This window comes from Nyctereutes procyonoides, unplaced genomic scaffold (assembly GCF_905146905.1).
Source record: "Nyctereutes procyonoides isolate TBG_1078 unplaced genomic scaffold, NYPRO_anot_genome, whole genome shotgun sequence".
NCBI classification, from domain to species: Eukaryota; Metazoa; Chordata; class Mammalia; order Carnivora; family Canidae; genus Nyctereutes; species Nyctereutes procyonoides.
In genome coordinates this window covers 60,631,784-60,654,817 of record NW_026575140.1, presented here as the reverse complement: position 1 = coordinate 60,654,817, position 23,034 = coordinate 60,631,784, and the positions used below count along the sequence as shown (strand labels likewise).

General features: G+C 41.8%; 1 protein-coding gene across 1 annotated transcript; it reads left to right on the top strand.

Annotated features, from left to right (window-relative positions):
• The first annotated feature begins 4,915 nt into the window (after nucleotides 1–4,915).
• On the top strand, nucleotides 4,916–13,370 carry LOC129497419 (stromelysin-1). The gene is made up of 10 exons (XM_055306295.1): nucleotides 4,916–5,059; nucleotides 5,834–6,078; nucleotides 6,173–6,321; nucleotides 6,455–6,580; nucleotides 8,151–8,318; nucleotides 8,490–8,634; nucleotides 9,476–9,609; nucleotides 9,988–10,147; nucleotides 11,474–11,577; nucleotides 13,053–13,370. The coding sequence occupies exons 1-10, from the start codon at nucleotides 4,955–4,957 to the stop codon at nucleotides 13,151–13,153; spliced, it is 1,437 nt and encodes a 478-aa protein (XP_055162270.1). The 5' UTR covers nucleotides 4,916–4,954; the 3' UTR covers nucleotides 13,154–13,370.
• Nucleotides 13,371–23,034: the final 9,664 nt, after the last annotated feature.

Here is a 23,034-nt window from a genome sequence, read left to right as displayed (position 1 = left end):
GACTCAGCCGTCGGGGGCCATGCCTGCCCCATGCGGCTGCTCCCACCTGTCCTACTTCCACTGTTATCCTCGCATTGGAAAACATGTTTCTCAAGTAACACTTTTTATAATTAGATGGAGCATGCTGCCTGTTGGAGTACCACTAGGAACTTTAATTCGTGTTATTCTGTTTGCACAATTGGAATACTTCTGCCAAGAATATTACAAAACACCCTCCTTCTTTCCATAATATCGGAGTTGCCCAGAGCCACACAAAGCCTGTTGCTACCACCAAGGAATGTCAGTGATGGGTTTCGACATTTTTATCACTCACGTTGAGTGATCTGAGTCATTATGCTTTCATAAATGAAAAGAAACCTGACCATCCACGTGCTTGTATTATCTGTTCCTAATTTCCTTTTCTGTTTCAATTTACCTTCCAACTGAAATGTTTGGATGTTTCTGCAGCAAATAGTCATGAAGATTAGTGTATGAGGTCAAATTTCTTTTTTCTTTTTTTTTTTAAGATTTTATGTATTTATTTGAGAGAGAGAGAGAGAGCACGAGCAAGGGGAGGGACAGAGGAGGAGGGAGAAGCAGACACTGCTGAGCAGGGAGCCTGATGCCAGCTGGAGCCCAGGACCCCTGAGATCATGACCTGAGCTGCAGGCAGATGCTTAACTGGCTGAGCCACCCAGGTGCCCTGGAGTTAAATTCCAACTATGAAAAACATATATTAAACCTGTAAGAAACATATTTTTCCTATAATTCAAATAGGATCCTATAATTCAAATTAAAAGTACTTATTAGCATTTCTCCCTGGCTGGAGAGTTTCAGAATTGTGGAAAAAACAGATACAATTTTATAAATCTCACCTAATCGCCATGATATAAAAAAATGAAAAATTAGAAGGAAGCACAATGAAGTGTTAATCATGTTTTTCTCCTTGTGGCATGACTGTTTGTGATCTCCTTTCTACTTTCTACATTTTTCTGTATTCTGTATTTTATTACAATAAAAATATGAAATTTTATTGAAATATATAAAACTTTATTTAAAAGATCTGTAGAGGGATCCCTGGGTGGCGCAGCGGTTTGGCCCAGGGCGCGATCCTGGAGACCCGGGATCGAATCCCACATCGGGCTCCCGGTGCATGGAGCCTGCTTCTCCCTCTGCCTATGTCTCTGCCTCTCTCTCTCTCTGTGACTATCATAAATAAATTAATTAATTAAAAAAATAAAAAATAAATAAAAGATCTGTAGAAATATGACTTTCCATCACAAACAGTATAAACATTTTAGCCAGAGACTAATGGGTTTTCACAAAAAAGCTCCAACCTGTTTGCCCATAGCCTCGTTTTTCATTTTTTGTCACTACCTTTCAGGTACTTTTTATTTAAAAAAATAATAATAATAATTCTACTATTTTCCAAAGAGATGTTCAGCTTTCTTGACTCTGCATAGGTATTCATTCTGTTCCCGGCGTTTCCTCTGCATCCACTGCCCTGTGGCTTTTCCTGCAGCAGACGCCTTCCTTCTGCACAGGGCCTGTTCCAACTGCTCTTATACTCCCGAGAAGTGCTTCTGCAGGAACCACCTGCTCTGCTGGATCATGTCCTTCCTTTCTTCCTCCTTCATCTCTGCATTTTGTCCTCCCCTCCTTCCTTCTTATTTTTAAATTGCTCATTTGGTCACGTTTTCTCAAAGCTTCTCCATTACTTGTGATCTCCAAATGTGCACTCTCAGTTGGGGGTTCTGAGGCATTTAAGATAGAGACTCAGACGTGTAATAAATGAACATATCTCTGAAAAAAAATGATTCAGCTGGCAGTAACGAGCATCGTGTAATTTTTTTTAAAGATTTTATTTATTTAATTGAGAAAGAGAGTAAGAGGGAGAGCACGAGCAGGGGGAGGGAGAGGGAGAAGCAGGTTCATGTATTATCTTGTCTGATCAGTCCTGGAGAAGAGCGAGAAGTTATCAGGGAGGATGTGACTGGAACTGTCTGCCAGCTTTTGAGTCCAACTCTGAATCAGATTGAATTTAAGTTTGCTGCCAGTCCTCTGAGCTCTGCAGGTCAGCTTTTGCAGCAAGCCCTTATTTGACATACGTTTTTAGCCATAGAACAAATAATCATTCTGTGGAACAGTCATTTTCATTTCTGTGCTGGAAAAGCCCACCTTTTTTCCTAGTGTTCACAGACCCCCTCTACACTTAGTGGATTTATTCTTGTTCTCATTCTCTTCCTTTTTTCTTCCACTCTGTTGCTCTGTGATCTACCTATTCCTCATTAATGCATTGCCTTTTAAAATTTAATCTACCAGATGCAAATCAACTCTCACACATTGTCAGAAACCCCTAGATGCTGCACAGTTTTAATATTTTACAGACATAGGAATGAAGAATAAGAGTATACAAGTCTTCAATTTATTCTTTATTAGACGATTTCAAAGACAATAAAACAAAAAAATTTAGTCAATAGGGTACTTGGTAAATATGACACATAAGATCTGGGGATTTAGAAATATCTGCATGATTCATGAGGTTTTTTTGACTATTCATTCATCTCTTTGACTCTTCCTTTGAACCTTTCATTCATAATTAATATATTATTAATTTTTAAGCAATCTTAGGGTGTCTGTTTTATCCTGGGCACCCAGTTCACCATTAGGGGCGCGGAGGGAAATGAGAATTTACAGTGATGGAGGGAGGCATGGTTTACACCATCCCACTCTAGCCCAGCATGAACAGTCTACAAGAGAGGTGAGTCCAAGGTACCACTGAAAAACAGATAGTGAACTCTTTCTGAGGCTTGAGACTTCTGGAGAAGTCTCTAAAATCATTTTACCAGATGACACTGTCTGAACAGACTTCTGTATCCATTTCAGGAGCAACAACATGGCCCACTTTGCTGACTGTGTTTAGACAACTGGGAAAATAAACATGATACCTGTTAGGTTTCCCTCTAAACTTGAAATATGTTTTACAAATTATGATCCTAGAGAAAATTTACACAAAAACAACCTTAATCCAGAAGGAATGGAGAGGTGTGGCTGCTAGGGTTCTTCTGTTTAGAGGGTAACAACTTCTGCCTCACTCTATGGAGCCTTCCCCGGACTCAGCCCCCTTAGCTATCCAGACATCAGTGTGGATGAGCACTTCCCTGATTTCAATCAAGACAAGATCCACATTCTTTCCCCTAAAGGAACGAATGTCTTTGGATAGAATCTAGTCTAAAAACAGATGCTTACACTTGATGCTCAACCCCTGGCAAGTAGCCAGCAGATAACTGGACGCTGCCAGGTACAGGGGTCTTACTACTTCTCTGACACATGTTGGAGGAGACCTTTCCAGCGTTCATTCAGAAACATACAAAAATACAGCAAAAAAAGGAAAATTCACAAGAAATGCAAAAGCAGTGAACAAAACTTGCATTTGTTAACTGTTCATTTTTATTAACCATTTCACTGAGTTTCTCATTCCTGGGTGTTCTGCTCCTCAGCAAAGAAATAAGCAAAGAAAGAAAAACCTGAGTGTGGCGGCAAATAAAAAATGTTCACTTGGTGGACATTTAATAATTGCAAGCTTTGCTCTTTCCAATTTGCATTTCTTTCTCTTTTTCTGGTTAAGGGAGGCCAGGCAAGCGAGGGAGGGGCGGGTGGCAGGCGGCAAGAGGATGATAAAACATTCAACCAACTCCCTTCCCCTGGGGATGTCTCCAGTCTTCCCCACAAGCATTTGTTCCTCAGTTGGGGTGTGGGGGTGGGGAGCGACGTTCTGCTGGGCAAGAGATAGGAGGGAAAGGGGAGGAAGGGGATGAGAAGGGAGTAAAAGGAAAGAGAGAAGAGAAAACAGATAAGCACTCTGGGAGATAATTCAGGGTGGTTTTTTTTTTAAGTTCAAAGTAGGGGTGCCTGGGGGGCTCAGTTGGTGAAGTGTCTGCCTTCAGCTCAGGTCATGATCCTGGGGTCCTGGGATCAAGCCCACACTGGGCTCCCTGCTCAGCGGGGAGTCTGCTTCTCCCTCTCCCTCTGCCGCTCCGCCTGCTTACTCTCTTTCTCTCTCTCTCTCAAATAAATAAATAAAATCTTTAAAAAAAAATAAAATTCAAAGTATCTACAAATTTGAACTGAGGGATGAAGAAAAGAGATTGAAAGAGAATTTTGGTCCTATGCATGATGTACTTCATGTCAACTCCACCAGTAATTTCCAGGCGGCCATCAGAGATCTGCCACCTGCTCATAAATTGGGCACAGAATGAAGACAAACCAGAAGAGAAAGGTTACACCTCCTCCCCTTCACAATCTTCCTTCTGTCCTGCCCATGAGCTTTCCCTCCTCAACAACTAACAAATCCAACCAGAAACTAATAGCATATATTTCAAATCAAGGAATCAAAAAATAAACTCTTCCTTCCAATTTTATTCTAGATGTATTTCTTCTGTTTTAACAGAATCTAATAGTATAGGCTTGAGCTATGTAAGCACAGCTTTTCATTTACTTACATCTCATTACATTTGATTTTAAGTATATTTTCCTTAAAATAAAACTGCATTTAAATCTTCTAACCTATTCTGACTTTTTACCAACTCAGCTTTCCTCTTCTCTCAAACATACAAACATAAATTTTCTAGTAAATTCTGGTCACTTTTTTTTCCATAATAAAAAAAAATGCCCCAGTTTTCTTCTTACAAAGACAGGAAGCATTTCCTGGAGCTTAATCACTGTTATGATTTGCAAAATTGGAAAGGTTGAGAGAAATTAGTAAAGTAGGTTGTATCATCCTACTTTGGATTTGGAATTTTGGACATGGTCCTGCTGCCACTCGGATGAAAGCAATCATGAGTCAAGCTGCGGGTGACCTAAACCAACACTGTCACCCTATAAAAGTCAGGGCTCCAGAGAGTGCATCCAGGAGAAGGTAGGCAGGGAGCAAGGCACTACTAAGACGTCATAGAGCCAAGAAGAGACTGTGGAAATGCAGAATCTTCCAGCTCTACTGCTCTTCTGTGGGGTTGTGTGCTCAGCCTATCCAGTGGACAGAGCTGCAGGGGATGAGAACAACAGCATGGAACTCATCCAGGTAAGTGATGGACACATCCCCACATGCACTGGCAGGGCCAAGTGGGAAAACCATCTCTGCTTTCCATTCACCCAAAACTCGGGATGCTTGAGGCTGACTGTGTAGGAGCCGTTCAGGGACCAAGGGCTATAGGGTAAGGGATGTGGACAGTCTTCTATCCCACCATGCAGCCTCCTCTCACACAGGAACAAAAAAGGCCAGAAATATTAGGTGTTTATTTAAGATTGCAACCACTGTGGCGGCAGCGGCACGGGGGCTTGAGGTGCAGGAGTAACAGGTGCAGAGCATCATTAAACATACCTTGGTTGGAACTTCTTGAGGCATTTTAATCCAACGTAAGTTCAGCTAGATATTTATATTGCTAGGGTCGTGTTTAGACGCAGGCAGGGATTTGTCCAACATTTTTCCTTAAGCCAGGTCCCCGTGAGACACATAAAGTAGAAAGCCAAGGGAGTTGAATAAATGCGCTTGGGAAACACAATTATGCCCAAAGAAGCCTATTTGCTCTGTGCTCCTCCTTTAGGTTTACTGGATACTTATCTTGATTTTCTGCTTCATTTTCATTGCTTTGGGAGTAGACTAAGTTCTGGTTACAAAGATAAAACAGAAGTGAGGAGGAGTCTGTTACTGAAGAATTGAACAGAATATGACATTTATTTTGATTTCAGTAAACCAGAGGAATACTATAGACAGATTAAGTCAGCAGTTGCCATTTACTACAAAAGGCTAAAAATCATAAGTATGACCTGAAAACTATACTTATTTTCCTATTAGCAATACCTAGAAAACTACTACAACCTTGGGAAAGATGTGAAACCATTTGTCAGAAGAAGGGACAGTGGTCCTGTCGTTGAAAAAATCCGAGAAATGCAGAAGTTCCTCGGGTTGGAGGTGACAGGGAAGGTGGACTCGGACACCCTGGAGATGATGCGCAGGCCCAGGTGTGGCGTTCCTGACGTCGGTGACTTCACCACCTTCCCTGGCATGCCCAAGTGGAGGAAAACTCACCTTACTTACAGGTAATGGGTCCACAAAGGTTTTCACATTATAGCGACATTTTAAAAATTATGACCACAGAAGAAAATAATAACCCATTCAATTTTTTTCTTAAAGAATTATGAATTATACACCAGATTTGCCAAGAGATGCTGTTGATTCTGCCATTGAGAAAGCTCTGAATGTCTGGAAGGAGGTGACTCCACTTACTTTCTCCAGGACTGATGAAGGAGAGGCTGACATAAAGATTTCTTTTGCAGTTAGAGGTAGAGGAACAAAAACAAATAAAACATGAAACGCATCCATTTAGCTGCCATTGTTGAGGGAGCGGGAGGGTGGGGGATGTTCCAAAGAGATCCTAATTACCTATCTTTCCAATAAAAACATTTTCTCTGTTAGATCATGGAGACTTTAACCCTTTTGATGGACCTGGAAATGTTTTGGGTCATGCTTACCCACCTGGGCCTGGCATTTATGGAGATGCCCACTTTGACGATGATGAACAATGGACAAGAGATACATCAGGTTAGTTACACAGCTCTCAGAATGATTTTGGTGGGTGATTTTTTTAGATTTAGAAAATTCTTAATAGCTAAGAAGCAGGCTTCCCAGATTTTCCAAATGGTTCAAGAGTTAGTATAATATATTTTTGTTTTAACCATTTTTCAGATATCTAAAAAGTTTATTCTCTGTCTTGATCAGCATAGTATGGAAACATCATTAAGTACTTCTTTGATGACCTCAGCTCTAGTGTGGGTTAGGAACATCATTAAGAGTATTTTCTCATTATATCAAATTACAGATATCCAAGGGATGGTGCATTGCATTAATTCTGCACTAATACAGGCACTTGATACCACTTGTATCCCATTGGGGGAAATTTCTTCTTTACTCTTCAAAATGGAGATGATAATTAAATTTCAGAAGCTGAGTTTTCCTGTTTGGGTTTTTCTGGTAAATCAGCATTTTACTGTCTCTAGTTTAACAAGATTTCAATGGACTTGTTCTGAAATAAAGCACTAGCCCCCAAATACAATGTCCAAATTTTTTAGATAGTAGAACATTTCTCAGTTCTTAACTGTATACTTTGAGGATTGGCTTCCAAAGTTTTAAAACAATTGGCTAAAAGAAATAATATAACTTCTGAAATTTATTGGGATTTATAATCAAAACACAAATAAAATCTCTGTAGACACTATGAATGTAACATTAGTGTTGGATATATTTCTTTGTTTTAACTCAACAACTTCTTACTGCAAAGTGTCTAATGAGGACTTTCTAGGATCACAAGTTACATGTATAATGCTTACAAAAGTAAACTTAGCATGTCAAACGTAATTATCCAATAACTTCCAATTTTGAGCATTCTGGGTTTACTTATTTATTTTTATTTTTTTAAATTTTTAGGGGGGTTTAAATAATATGAAGGAAAAAATATGAATACAGCTAGTGTTTGTGTGGCCAAAATCTCTTTTGTGACAAATGCTAGGCGTGATTAGGCATGCTATGTTTTAGGTCAATCTTGAAAACTCTATGACAATTATCATTACAAATATTTCCAGGCCTACTATATGCTTAATAATAATCTTGAGGTGGAAAAATTATGCAGGCAATAGTCCAATGGAAAATAATAGGCATATGGTTGTTTAAGGATTTCAGAATTTAGATGAATAAATTGTGATTCATTTAACTGAGACCATAACTGGCAAACATTAATATGCTGAAACAGTGTTTAGCTTTTCGTTGACAAATGAAGAGAAATATTTATGGATGTGCTAAACAAGTGGTTTGGTTCCCTTCCAGAATATAAGAAAAGGGATCTGGTTCTCAGGAAGTAAATAAGAGCCTGGGGCAGGAGTGGGGGGTAGGTTGGACATGGCTGGATATTTTGTCTCAAAGATTGATTTCAAGAATGAGCCTGGAAGAACACTTGGCTTTCCATGAAGTGTATAATCAGCTGATCAGTTAACCAAAAAATAAGGCAAAGAAAACCCTGTGTACTTCCAGGAAGTAAACTAGTATAATACACAGAGGACTTAGGGGATATACACGTGTTTAAGGATGAAGTAACTATTATTTATTATTTCCTACTTAGGAACCAATTTATTCCTCGTTGCTGCTCATGAGCTTGGCCATTCCCTGGGTCTCTTTCACTCGGCCGACCCTAGCGCTCTGATGTACCCAGTCTACAATGTATTGGCAGATCTGGCCCGCTTCCATCTTTCTCAAGATGATGTGAATGGCATCCAGTCCCTGTATGGTAGTAAGTGATGCTGGAAAAATCAGGCATGGTAGCTTTGCAGTGATAGTCTTCAGGAAAGCTTTAAAATGCTGCATAAAGCATTTGCAATGCATTTCAAAGCACCCTGAGAGTGTATGGGTGGCTGTCATCACATTTCTCCTTCTGTTTGCACCCCACATCTGTTCCCTTTAGGACCTCCCTCTGATTCCTCCAATGACCCCGTGGTGCCCACGGAATCTGTGCCTCCAGGACCCGGGACACCAGCTGCATGTGACCCCACTTTGTCCTTCGACGCAATCAGCACCCTGAGGGGAGAGATCCTGTTCTTTAAAGACAGGTCAGACCAGAAAATTACATTTCTCTATCTATTCTTTTGATGTACAATGCTTAGAAAGGAGAACAGAGACTTAATAAAGATTTTTAAATATTGAAAGCAAAAATGTTTTCTCTGAGCTTGAAATCCTTGAGATCTAGTGCTTCGCCCTCCACATTCTCCTAAAAGTGTCAAGCTCTTTTTCAAAGACTTGATTTGATTCCTGTCCTCTTATTGTTTCCAGTCACTATAAGTGGGGCTTGCTCTTCAAACGGCTCAAGTTGAACGTCAGAATCAGAATTTTATCTTGGTCTCCTTTAAAAATGGCATCAGAACAGCATTACATTTAATCAATTAATTTACTCACAGCTGGATAAATATGCCCATGATAACACATTCAAGCTGCACAAATTGGAAGAAAGTGAAAGGCAAGCCCTCACTGCTCTGGCACTGGGTTCCCCAGGCATCCCCCCCACCGATCAACTGCTAAGGACTCTGTACATACTTCCAGAATCACCCCAGAAATACTGACATATACATATGCATGTACACACACCATCCACCTATTTGAATCTGTAAACGATGTGAGGACAGCTACAATGGTTTGCATGAATTGCTAATTATTGCACAGTTGGGTCGCCTTCTCTTTAGAAGAAGCTGGTTTGGAATACTCTGGCTGGAGGTCCAGTGCAGGCTTCCCAAGAAAAAGAAGATATTTTCCCATTGGCGATATCCCTAATTTCTACCTGCCTTCGAGCCTAGAACACAAAGGGGGGAGGAAGATGGGTGAGGAAGACAATGAGAAAAATATGCTAAAGGTGAAAATCTGTTTTTCAATTTTCATTTCCCTTTTTGTGTATTTCAGACATTTTTGGCGAAAATCCCTCAGGACACTTGAACCTGGGTTCTATTTAATCTCTTCATTTTGGCCATCCCTTCCTTCAGGCTTGGATGCCGCATATGAAGAGACTAGCAAGGATATTGTTTTCATTTTTAAAGGTAATTATTAAATAATTTCTTTAACTTGTTGAAATAAATGCTTTCACAGGAAAACTGAATAGGACTTGAATTTTCTCTACTATGACAAATTGTGTCTCCTTCATTATTCTAAGACAGTGAAAAACATCTGGGTCTGGTATGATTTTATTTATATTTTACAGATAATAAAAATGCACATAGGAATATAAATCACTCAAAGTTGTAAATTCCCTCCTTTGATTTGTGTTCATTAATTCAATCTTCAGATTTTTGTTAGAAGCCCACTTTGAGCTGGGGATTAAATCTTCACTATGAAAACAAAGGTGCTGACAAGTATTTTCTAAAACTCAGACTCGACTGTTATAAATTCAGTGTGACTCTGAATTATTTTCTTAACAGGAAATCAGTTCTGGGCCATGAAAGGAACTGAGGTACAAGCCGGTTATCCAAAAGGCATCCACACCCTGGGTTTTCCTCCAACCGTGAGGAAAATTGATGCAGCCGTTTTTGATAAGGAAAAGAAGAAAACGTACTTCTTCGTAGAAGACAAATACTGGCGGTAAGATGTGGTTGGGATGGCTTTGTATGAACCCCATTAGGGAAATTATCTTCTCTTCCCCCCCCCCGAGGAAACCTGCAGGTCACTCTCAGCGTGACCTCCCTTCCAGTATGAAGGATGGGGTCACACTTGCTTTCAAAGGCAGCAGCGCTGGTCACAGAGGCCTCTGCCTCACTTCTGCCTTAAGCCTGTAAGCAGCAGGCAGGAGCTTCCTGCTGGAACTGCCCCACCTGCCTGGAGGACCTCTTCTCTCCTCTGCCCCCAGCCCCCACAAATCCACCCCCACCAACCCACTCACCTTTCAAGACCTGCCTCAAATCCCACCACCCTGTGGAGCTCCGTTCCTGGACTCCAAACCTAGATGGGCTTGGATTTTTTTGAAAGAAGCCTCAAGAATCCAGGCCACAAGTTAACATTCCTTTCCCATGGACTCATCATCTCTGTGGGTATTTGCCTCATCTTCCCCACTTTACTAGATGATTCTTCAGGGCTTCCCTTAACCTCATGCTCTCATTAGTGCTGCCTGTTTCAGAGGATGATGAGCAAGAGTGGTCCAGTTTTATGGCTAGAACCTAGGACTCACAGAGGCTAATTCCTGGGCCATCTGCCCAGACGACTGGGTGGACGAACCAATGTCCAGTCAGTGAGTCTGAAATACATTCACTGTGCTTTCCTTATCTCTGCCTTTTCCTAAGAGGCTGCCATAGGAAATCCAGATGTGCGGGGTAGAGAGGACATATACGAGCTAAGTGTGGTAGAGAACTTGAAATCTGTATTTGAGATGAATGAGCCAATTCATCTGTTCATACCTTCATGTCTTTGCAATAGAAAGATAACTAATGTTCTTTCTGTCCAGACTTAGATCTATGATAACAGACAGCATCTGCTGGATCAGGATGTTACCTCTGCTCCTGGTGGAGATACAGTTCTAAGAAATAAGTTTGCAATACCATTAAACGCACATATTTCTGTAATACTTAACATGTTTGACATTTATTTGTGGTGCTTGGGAAGCTTACTAGGATTCTACATTAAAGCAAACATGACTTAAGAATTTCGGTAACTTGGGGATCCCTGGGTGGCTCAGCGGTTTGGCACCTGCCTTTGGCCCAGGGTGCAATCCTGGAGTCCCGGGATCGAGCCCCGCGTCGGGCTCCCGGCATGGAGCCTGCTTCTCCCTCTGCCTGTGTCTCTGCCTCTCTCTCCGTGTGTGTGTGTGTCTATCATAAATAAATAAATGAATCTTTAAAAAAATTTCTAAAAAAAAGAATTTCGGTAACTTGGCCTCTGTGTGATGCTGTGCTGTGTTTCTTTTACTGGATGCAGATTTGATGAGAAGAGACAATCCATGGAGCCAGGCTTTCCCAAGCAAATAGCAGAAGACTTTCCAGGGGTTGACTCGAAGGTCAATGCTGCGTTTGAAGCATTTGGTAAGAGGACATTGTTTTGTTGGCAATGGGTTGCTTGAAACATTGTATGGTAGCAGAGGGACAATTGGATTAATTTGTAAGACAGAGTTTCTCTTTTTAAGATTTATTTATTTACTTGAGATAGAGAATGACTGAGGAAGAGGCAGAGGGAGAGAAACTCAAGCAGACTTCCTGATGAGCACAGGGCCCAATGCAGGGCTTGATCTCATGACCTGGAAATCAAGATCTGAGCCAAAATCGAGTCAGACGCTTAAGAGACTGAGCCACCCACACGGCCCATGTAATGACAGATTTTCTTTAATCGGTTCCTTCCTCTCTCCCAGATTTCAACTTACTAATTCCATACCAGTTATATGACCACTTCATATAATACATTGATTTGAATTATAAAGACAATTAACACAAATCTCTATTTTGAATATGCAGAAAAAACCTGAAGGGCTCAAGTGTCACTTCCTTACATCTAGACTTTTCAAATTACCAAGCGGGTATAAAAATCCCCTCAAGTGGAAAAAAAAAAATCCCCTCAAGTGGTGTGACCAGGTTTCACACTGGCTGGCTTTCCCTTCCACTCCATCTTGCTATAACTACTCATTCCCAGGGAGATTGCCCTGAGGGGTCAGTCACTGCTCACACTGGTCAGTTGTAAATAATTGCTTCTTCATGCACCCAAAGTTTGAAAAAAGTAATTTTGGGGGGGCACCTGGGTGGCACAGCAGATTGAGCATCCGACTCTAGGTTTCAGCTCAGGTCATGATTTCAGCATTGTGGAATGGAGCCCTACAGCGGCTCTGTGCTCAGTGGGGAGTCTGCTTGAGATTCTTTGTCTCCCTCTCCCTCTGCTTCTCCCACTCATGCTCTCTCTCTCTCTAAAATAAATAAATAAATCTTTCAAAAAAATAAAAATGAAAAAGTTATATTTTTTTCCTGCTCAAGGCTGGAAGCTGGTGATCCTTATTGAAAGGTAACCCAAACACCATAATGGCAGAGCCATAAATGGCTCTCTGGTGTTCTGAAGGAGTTTCCATGCTTCTCTGGGACCAGAAATGACCCTCAGGCTGTAATGTGAGGAGAGGGGAGGAGGACTATTGGGGAAGAGAAAATAAAGAGTTCATAGTATCCAAAGAAGCAGAATAACCTAGTAAATTGAGCCTGGCTTGGCCTTTAGGCAGTGCTGGGAGGCTGTCTCCAGCCTCTGCTCACTGAGTGACCTTGGGCAAACAAAAGTTGACTCTCCACTTGCTTATCTGTAGAATGGAGTTAGATATGCTTCCCTCATAGGATTATTGCAGAAAGAAATGAAAAGACAATCATATGAAATGAAAAGATAATCATATAAAATGCTTATCATTGTCCCTGCACATAGTAAAACTCTAATCACTTAGTAATTTTAATTATCTATTATTCTGAGTTTTATATGTTGCCAAATTTATTTCTTTGAAAAAATATCTCATTTCCCTTGTCCATATTTCCAGGGTTTTACTATTTCTTCAATGGATCTTCACAGTTGGAGTTTGACCCAAATGCAAAGAAAGTGACACATGTTTTGAAGAGCAACAGCTGGTTGAATTGTTGAGCTGCTGAGATGCACAACACAGTCATTTGAAATGAAGCTAATAAGTCTTTACCTAAATCTTTGTGAATTGAGCTGGTTTGTTTTCTCCTGCATGTATGGTGACTGACACTATGAGGGTCACCTGCATGTCTTGCTGGTCAATTCACATTATTATTGGACATTTGAGCATGCTGCTGAGCTGGTGCTTTGATCACATGGGATAACTTCCACAGAAGGGGAAGCACTCATGTGCAAGACCAGTGACTGTATATAGACTATTTACTTGTTATTTAATAAAGAGAATTGGTCAGTTATTTTATCGTTTTGTTTCAAGAACAAGTTGTCCTCAGAAACCTGGGTTCAGTGTGGACTAGACAGCAGACAGCCCAAGATCATTGACCAGTGGTGTTAGGACTTGGATCTCCATGGCTGAAGCCTCATAATGGTCTCGTCCAGACCTGAAGACAATGTATATGTGCCCTTGCCAAGCACCCTACAAACAAGTGTCCCTATTTCCACCACTCAGCCATCATGTGTGCTCTTAATATACCCTAGGAGAAAGACCTGGGAAGTTGTCACCTTGCAGGGCAGGCTCTAGGAAAAACTGGGAAGCAGCATTTCAGAATTATCGTCAATCACCTGGTTCACATACTTCATTTTTCAAGTGGAGAAAATCAAACCTGTTCTTTATCTTTTCCTTCTACTTTTATACCCCCAGTAGACCCCTTTGTCTGCCCTCACAAATAGGTTTGCTCATGTCCACTGCACATGTGAAAATATCCTCTTGCACTCATTTTGTATTTGTCCATGCTAAAAGTCCATGAGCAAATGCTTATCCTAAGATATATCTCCCCTAACTAACTTGTCTAGCACAATATCCTCTACGCAGTAAGAGCTCATTCGCACTCTAACTTTTCATTCATTTGAGAATAAGAAATTAATCGTATTCATATTCCACGTGCCAGGCATTGTGCTGGGCTGTATGCATAGGAGCATGACACAGCCCCTGCCTTCATCAAGATTATAACTCAGCAAGAAAAAGTATGTGCAAATAACCACAAATACATACATGCAACTCTAAATTTAATAAGAATCATAAAGGAAGGGCATCCCTGGGTGACTTAGCAGTTTAGTGCCTGCCTTTGGCCCAGGGCCTGATCCTGGAGTCCCAGGATTGAGTCCCATGTCGGGCTCCCTGCATGAAGCCTGCTTCTCTGCCTCTCTCTCTCTCTATGTCTCTCATGAATAAATAAATAAAATCTTAAAAAAGGAATCATAAAGGAAAACCATCAATGTCTTCAATATAATAATAGGAGGACCTACCCTTCCCTGGGTTGTCTTAGAACTTTAGAGGGAATGGCAGTGGAGGAAGTTTTGCGGGAAGGTGTAGACATGGGAGAGGGGATCGTGGCTGGACTAACGCAGTCACACTGCCTAGCCTGATGAGTATACGCAAGATGGCAGGACTCTACGGGGGAGAAGGAAGAGGGAAGAGGCCATATAATTTCCAGCTTCCCAGAGCAGAAGGACAAATGTCACAAATGATGGCAGCATTTGCTGAGCTGGGGGATGACTTGGAGACACACAGCTTTGTGAGGAAAGGTAAGAATTGGGAAGATGTTGGCGATAGGATAGATAATTTAGTTTAAGATGATAAGCTCTAGAGAGGTAATGCACAGCATGGTGACCACAGTCACTAAATCTGTATTGTAGACTTGAATTTTGCTGGGGGGAGATGTTAAATATTCTCCCCACTCACCCGCAGGAGAAAAGGTAACTATGTGTGGTGGCAGATGTACTAAGTGGCTTGACTGTAGTAATCATTGCAGGTGTTCACATATCAAAACACCATACTGGACACTCTCAAAATATACAATTTTTATTTGTCAATCATACCTCCATAAATCTGGAAAAATTTTAAAACCAAAACAATGAAAATAACAATATAGGAGTTGGCTGATTGATATTAGTTAAAAGCACAGTAATGATGCAGGTATAGCTGTGGGGGGCCGTGGCTCTGGCTGCCTCACCATCCTCTGGCCTGGCCCTTGCCTGTGTGGGAGCTGAGCCTCAGGGGGGCTGTCCCCACTGCAGCATGCCACCTCCAGCAGTTCCAGGCATCACGCCTATGGAGGCCACTGTGCAACCGCAAACCACACTGTGAGCCACCTGTTTAGATTGTCTGTCATTGAGGGAGCATCCTAGAACGGTCACATCCTGGGGGCATTCTGGAAAACAAGGAGAAGTCATGTCACCCAGATGTGTTACAGTGGGGAGGGGGTGGATACTGAGGCAGAAAGCCCTGTCTGTCTACCACAAAGATGCTTGGACAGGAGGCAAAGGGGAAGTACTAGGTGCAGATAATTCTTTGGAGGAGTTGGGCTAGGCATGAAGAAAGCAGTACACACATTCCTGGTACTGACAGACTCGATTCCTGGTTTCTCTTTATGTCTTTTCCTGGTTGGGGAAATGGCAGCAAACAACTGTTTATTGGCTGAATACATGGTTTTCGCCAGGCCCTACATGAGGGGCTTGAGGCAAAGTGTTCCCTTAGTCCTTGGAAGGGCTGTTGTCTCAGTGGCTTGTTTCCATCATGCAGAAGTAGACGTTCGGAGTGACTTGGGGACATGCAAATTAGTAGAGTCAGGACCTGATTTTCATTCCTTCCTGGTTCCAAAGATCATGTTCTTATTTTGTCTAGAATAACAGGCAATAAATCAGCCTGGATGGCCTTATCTCACTTAGTTTTGACTCTGTTTCAGAGCTAGGGGTTGTGCTATACCGTATTGCATGACCCCCAGGAGAGGAAGTTGATTCTTCCTCAATCCTGCATTTAAAATTTCCAGCCCAGGGGCCAAGGTTCTTGCATCGTTTCTGAGATCTGGTCTCTTTCAATTCCCCTGAGCCATCCTAAATTATAAAAAACCATGGGGAATCTCCCACCTGCTACCACTCTCCTGTATACATTTCCCCAAGTAATCTTGTTCCTGAAGGACTGGAGTTATGTTTGTATGCTGACAAGCCATCCACCCTTGTTTCTTGACACCAAGTAGAGGCCAAGTGCTAGGGACCAGGCTTGTAACCCGTGTTAGGACAAGTCTAGCCCTGATGGTGACGTGATGCTGAATCCCAGGATGCTGTTCAAGAACTGGCTTGATTTCTCTTGCCTTCGGACTGTAGAGTACATCTGCATTGCAGGAAGTGATGCTAGATTGGAGGGTGAGGGGGAAAAGCAGGAGCTGGGACTTAGATGAGTACTTGGATTTAACACCCACAAGAAAATAAAGAGTAAAGAGGGTACAGAATCTCTCCCTTTCTTACAGATGGGTTGCTGTCTCAGAAGTGACATGGAAATCAGTTGTGACCCCTATCATGAGAAGAAACAGTGGGAAGAGCATGCTGAAACTATTACATTGCTGCATGAATAATTTATGAAAACAAATTTCTGTACAATTGAAGACATTGGCAGGCATTAATTATAAGAAAGTGTTAACCTGGATTTCAGATTAGAATTAATTCAATTCTTCCTTTTATTAATAAGAATTTCTTAAACACTTAGAAATACTCTGATTTTAAGTCTGCACAAATAGATTTGGATTATTTGGAAGAATCAGCTATTTTAATATCATAATCATAATTTGAAGTGTTGATGAAAATATTTATGAATGCAAATAGCATTAAATGTTAAAGATATTTGAAAATTTTAACCATACGAATCCATCAACTATTCATCAAAAAGCTAATGAAAGTGATTATAATTATTTTAAACACATTTCCTAGATTAAAAAACAGAATAACAAGATTAGAATGTTGAATTTAAAGTCTTAAGAAACCTTAAGATTTATTTTTTTATGAATTGAATATTAATTATGATGCAAGTAAAACTGTACTAATAGGCATGCAAAACAAGCTGTGTTCAGGCATTAACAAATCCAACTGAAAGGTTGTCATATATTTCCAGTCCTATTTTAATGCAGAAAAGAAACAAATACTTTACATGTATTATGTCTTTTTTTAAGATTTATTTTATTTATTCATGAGAGATACAGACTGAGAGAGAGAGGCAAAGACACAGGCAGAGGGATAAGCAGACTCCTCGCAGGGAGCCTGATGCGCACTCTATCCCGGATCCTGGGATCACGACCTGAGCCAAAGGCAGAGGCGCAACCGTTGAGCCATCCAGGCATCCCTACGTATAATATGTCTTTTAATTCTCATTTATAAGGTAGGCATTACCAAACCATTTTTTTCTAGATTTTATTTTATTTTTTTTAAATAATAAATTTATTTTTTATTGGTGTTCAATTTGCCAACATACAGAATAACACCCAGTGCTCATCCCGTCAAGTGCCCCCCTCAGTGCCCATCACCCAGTCACCCCCACCCCCCTCCCTCCTCCCCTTCCACCACCCCTAGTTCATTTCCCAGAGTTAGGAGTCTTTATGTTCTGCCTCCCTTTCTGATATTTCCTACCCATTTCTTCTCCCTTCCCTTCTATTCCCTTTCACTATTATTTATATTCCCCAAATGAATGAGACCATATAATATTTGTCCTTCTCTGATTGACTTACTTCACTCAGCATAATACCCTCCAGGTCCATCCATGTTGAAGCAAATGGTGGGTATTTGTCCTTTCTAATGACTGAGTAATATTCCATTGTATGCATAATCCACATCTTCTTTATCCATTCATCTTTCGATGGACACCGAGGCTCCTTCCACAGTTTGGCTATTGTGGACATTGCTGCTAGAAACATCGGGGTGCAGGTGTCCCGGCATTTACTAAACCAATTTTACAAATAGGATTGCTGCCACTCAGAAAGACTGAGCCCCATCCTCAAGGTCATGCAGAGAAGCGGCAGAGCCAGAGCTCCTGACCCCACTCTGAGGTTTGGTGCTCTCTGTTGCCCCCTACTCTGAATGTTGGCATGAATTGATCAAAGTGATTAATGGCAAGGAGGGAAGATGAGGAGCAAAGCAAAGACCCACAGGGGAAATAGGGCAGAAGCTGAAAAAGAGAGAGGAAGGGGCTGGTGCTGGACAGCAGGACAGTTGGCCTGACTGACAAGGGGCTGCATGATACAGACATTCAAAAGTCAAAGACTTATCGCTTGAGAAGCTCCTGTAAGTGCTATTTTTTCCATTTAGATGAAGAATGTTAAGCATGTACTAGAATATTTCATGTGCATCTCAGTGAATAGGAATAAGATCTGTTATTAATAAAGTAGTCATGTCATAATTCAAGAAAATATGATGATTTACCAATGGGATTAATTTATTAAGAAATCACTGCAAAACCCAATACCACAGGGAGTGGCGTGGTGACTCACAAATGTACAGTGTGGAGCCCCTCCTGAGGAACTGAGGTGACATGTGACTAGTGAGACCACAAGGAGGTTTCTGAAGGCATGAGAATATTTTGTAGACTTGTCACAGAACCTCATTCAAGTTCTGCATCTGACAATGACAATGTAACCCTTAAACTTGTTTTGAATTTCTTTTCCCACAAAGCCCTAATTTGTCACCATTTACTGTGAAGCAGAGCATCTTTTGTCAGCGTTCTCAGCCCACAGCCATCTTGTGACTAATCAGGCTCAAATGACATCCCTGTGAGTGAGTGATAAATGCATAAAGGGAGTCACAGCCACAAGACTACAGTTTGCAGAAACTGAGGTCAAAATTTGCTCTGCTAGGAGAGGACAGAAATGTTGCCTACCCTTCTGGGGCTCACAGTCTGGGGAAGGTACCACTGATCCGGAGATAACATAAAGGGCGGACGGACACTGTAGGAGATGTTCACTAGTTTCTTTGCTCACTCACTCTTAGCAATACCTCCCAGGCTGTCCCTACACGTAAGCACGCTGCTGAGAACTTGCACCCATCAGAGAACAGAACAGACACAGATCTTTGTCTTCTTAGGACTTACATTCATGAGGCAGGCAGATAAGAATTAGAATTATAGACTATAAATACACTGTACCGTATGTGAGATGGGGATACATGCTCTGGAAAGAAGAAAAAAACGTAGTTTTTTTTTTTTTGTTTATCTTTTTTTAAAATTATTACAGAGAAAATACATTTTTGACCATAGAAAAATGAGAATCTACAGATAAGTCAAAAGGTGAAATAAATTTAAAATCTCCCACAAGCACACCTCTTAAAGAGAACTACTGTTAATACTTTCACAAACTTATTTCCACACATTTTTCCATCATATATATTAGTGTCAATATTATAATCTGTTTAGTAACCTGAATTTTTTACTTAACCATACATCATAAATATCTATCAATGCTAATGGATATTTATCTGCAATATCATTTTTAACTAGATCAAAGGTGTTGCATTTTATTAATGCACTATAATTTATTTAACACCTATTTATAGATATTAATGGTTTTTTCCTATCTTTTTAATTATTTTTTAATAAATTTATTTTTTATTGGTGTTCAATTTACCAACATACAGAATAACACCCAGTGCTCATGCCGTCAAGTGTCCCCCTCAGTGCCCGTCACCCATTCACCCCCACCCCCTGCCCTCCTCCCCTTCCACCATCCCTAGTTCATTTCCCAGAGTTAGGAGTCTTTATGTTCTGTCTCCCTTTCTGATATTTCCCACACATTTCTTCTCCCTTCCCTTATATTCCTTTTCACTATTATTTATATTCCCCAAATGAATGAGAACATATAATGTTTGTCCTTCTCCGATTGACTTACTTCACTCAGCATAATACCCTCCAGGTCCACCTGCCCCCCGATGTTTCTAGCAGCAATGTCCACAATAGCCAAACTGTGGAAGGAGCCTCGGTGTCCATCGAAAGATGAATGGATAAAGAAGCTGTGGTCTATGTATACAATGGAATATTCCTCAGCCATTAGAAATGACAAATACCCACCATTTGCTTCGATGTGGAGGGAACTGGAGGGTATTATGTTGAGTGAAGTAAGTCAATTGGATAGGTTTTTTTTTTAAGATTTATTTATTTATTCAGAGAGAGGGAGAGAGAGACAGAGAGAGAGAGGCAGAGACACAGGCAGAGGGAGAAGCAGGCTCCATGCAGGGAGCCCTTTGCGGGACTCGATCCGGGTCTCCAGGATCACACCCTGGGCTGCAGGCGGTGCTAAACTGCTGCGCCACTGGGGCTGCCGTAGTTTTTTTTTTTTTTTTTAATTATTATTTTTTTATTGGAATTCAATTTGCCAATATATAGCATAACACCCAGTGCTCATCCCATCAAGTGCCCCCCTCAGTGCCCGCCACCCAGTCACCCCCACCCCCCGCCCTCCTCCCCTTCCACCACCCCTAGTTCATTTCCCAGGGTTAGGAGTCTCTCGTGTTCTGTCACCTTCTCTAATTTTTCCCACTATTTTCTCTCCTTTCCCCTATAATCCCTTTCACCATTTTTTATATTCTCCATATGAGTGAAACCATATAATGATTGTCCTTCTCCGACTGACTCACTTCACTCAGCATAATACCTCCAGTTCCATCCATGTCGAAGCAAATGTTGTCATTTCTAATGGCTGAGTAATATTCCATTGTATACATAGACCACAGCTTCTTTATCCATTCATCTGTTGATGGAAAAAACGTAGAGTTAAGGGAATTCAAATGAAGGAGGCCGAGGGTGGTGGTGGGTTGCAGCATAATTTACATGGTCAGTGTGAGCTTTTTTCCCCAGAAACAGAAAGACAGGACACAGCTTTCAGAATATAGCAAGTCACTTTCGGTCCCCAGCTATTCTCTGTGATCTGTGCCTCAAGCACACTACTTGCAGAGCTTCCTAGGAGCTGTTAGAACAAAGGAATGTGAAAACCCCAGTCATTAGTATTGTAAAACAAAAACAAAAACAAAAACAAAAACAAAGGGAGTCCAAAAATGAGCAATCTCTGCTGGGCCAGCAAATAGCCTAAACGACATCAGAGACAATAAATCAGTGGTCAAACCTCAGCGCTGTTTCAAAAGTAAAGACTGACCTAATGCACATTCTTGAGTTGTCTTTGCAGGATTGAGACCAGGCCCCATAGGGCTCTTGAGATGGAAAGTGTCACCAGCAGGACTCCCCCTGGTCCTCCCTCTTCATCACAGGAACGCTAACCTTATCTTTCTGAGGCAAAACCCAGGAAGAGCCCCTGCAGCCGTCCGGGCTGGACCACCAACTCACAACTGCAGGGAGGGACCATGGAGTATCTGACAGTTACCTCTTCCTCATTATAGTGCCCATGTCTCGGCCCCTGGAGCAGCACGAGCCTCATGAACATACGACATGGGTATACACATGTTTCCTGTGTGTGCCAGACTTTACACCCACTTCTGTATCCAACCTAAATAAAAGAAACCCACTTTCCCCCACTTGGGAGCCCCAGCTCCGGAAGCCATTCTCCGTGATCTCTTTATTCACTGCAAATAAAGCTTCCTTTGTGCAACAACTCTACCTGATGTCATTTCTACCTATGACTCAGCAAGGAGTGAACCCACGGTCCTTGGTTTGCAGGACTTCTTGAGGCCACGAAATGAGTGGGTGGGGTGGGAGGTCTAGAAGATACAGCCAGAGAGGTAAGGGTTGAGGTGGGAACAGATCACGTGGAGTTATGGAGGCCAGTGTTAAACTGGTTTTTACTGTTGAGTGAAACGGAGGAGCCAGTGGAAGGTATGGACCGGAAGAGCGTCTGTGTGTTCTGCTGCACTGGATTCCAGGGGAGCACAGATTCTGGTCAGGAGGTCCTGCAGGGCTCCAGCAGGAGAGGCCATGCCTTCCACCAGGGAAATGTGAGAACAAGAGAAGGGTTGAGAAGGACACAGCAGCTGGAAGCATGAGGCTGCCAGGTCAGCACCGCCTGAGAAACCATCAGGCTGTGGGCAGAGCAGAGGCTCACCTTCAGCCATGTTGTATATCTGAGATGTCCATCTTCATCGCGGTACTGACCAGGAGCATCATGGTCGTCAGTAAAATAAAGCAGAATAGCAGGTGTCTCAGAATCTGTAACTACAGATTGCCTCTTCTTGCTATTTGTAGGATCCCAGGATTATCATATGTACACAGAGTGCCTGACACAGAGGGTAGAACGTGGTGTGGGGGTGGCATGGACAGTTCGGGGTGGGAGTGCATAAACCTTCATAGATGATACAATGATGAGAATGTGGGTAAGGAAGCATTTCTACAAGTCAAGGGAGGAAATTAGGGAGAAGTGAGTGAAGAAGGGAAAGGATTAAGATGACAGAACAGGGAATCACATGAAGAAAGTGATCTAGAGTGGTCACGTAGGAAGTGGGTGGGGTACAAGGAGGAGAGAGGTGTCTGAAGAGAACTTTCATCCGGATCCCAGGGCTGAGGCCTGAGACCAGCGAGGGGGTGGGGGGTGGGGGTGTTCATTCCTCACTGACTAGGGCTCGAGAATGCTCCAGATGGTCTGAGAAGCAAAGCCAGCCTTGGCCTCTCAAGCAAGGAAAGGGGATATGGCTGTGGCTTGACTTATCTCTTTCTCTCATTCATTCATCGATTTATTCTTTTTTTTTTTAAAGTCCAATTTTTATTCCGAGTGTTGTCACAACGTGATTACAGTCACAGAGACTCTTCCCAGCTTATAGCTGAGACTCTTAGAAGCTATTTCATACTCTGGTGCAAGGGTAGAAAACCACAACATGAGAGGGAATTAAGTCCTGAATTATTGGCTTCATCACATCCACCTTCTCCACCCCAAAATGGCACAAAAGAAACAGCTATCACGCCCTGCAGACTACTTTTGGTGTAAAAGAGGTGATGGAGTAGGTGGAAACAGGTCATGAAAATCTGTCTAAAAAAAAAAACTCTTTCAATGAGTTTGTACGCACCATCAATGAGCCTCTCCTGCATTCGGGTAGGAAACCAAAGTTCAATTCTCAAGAAGTCATTCCATTCA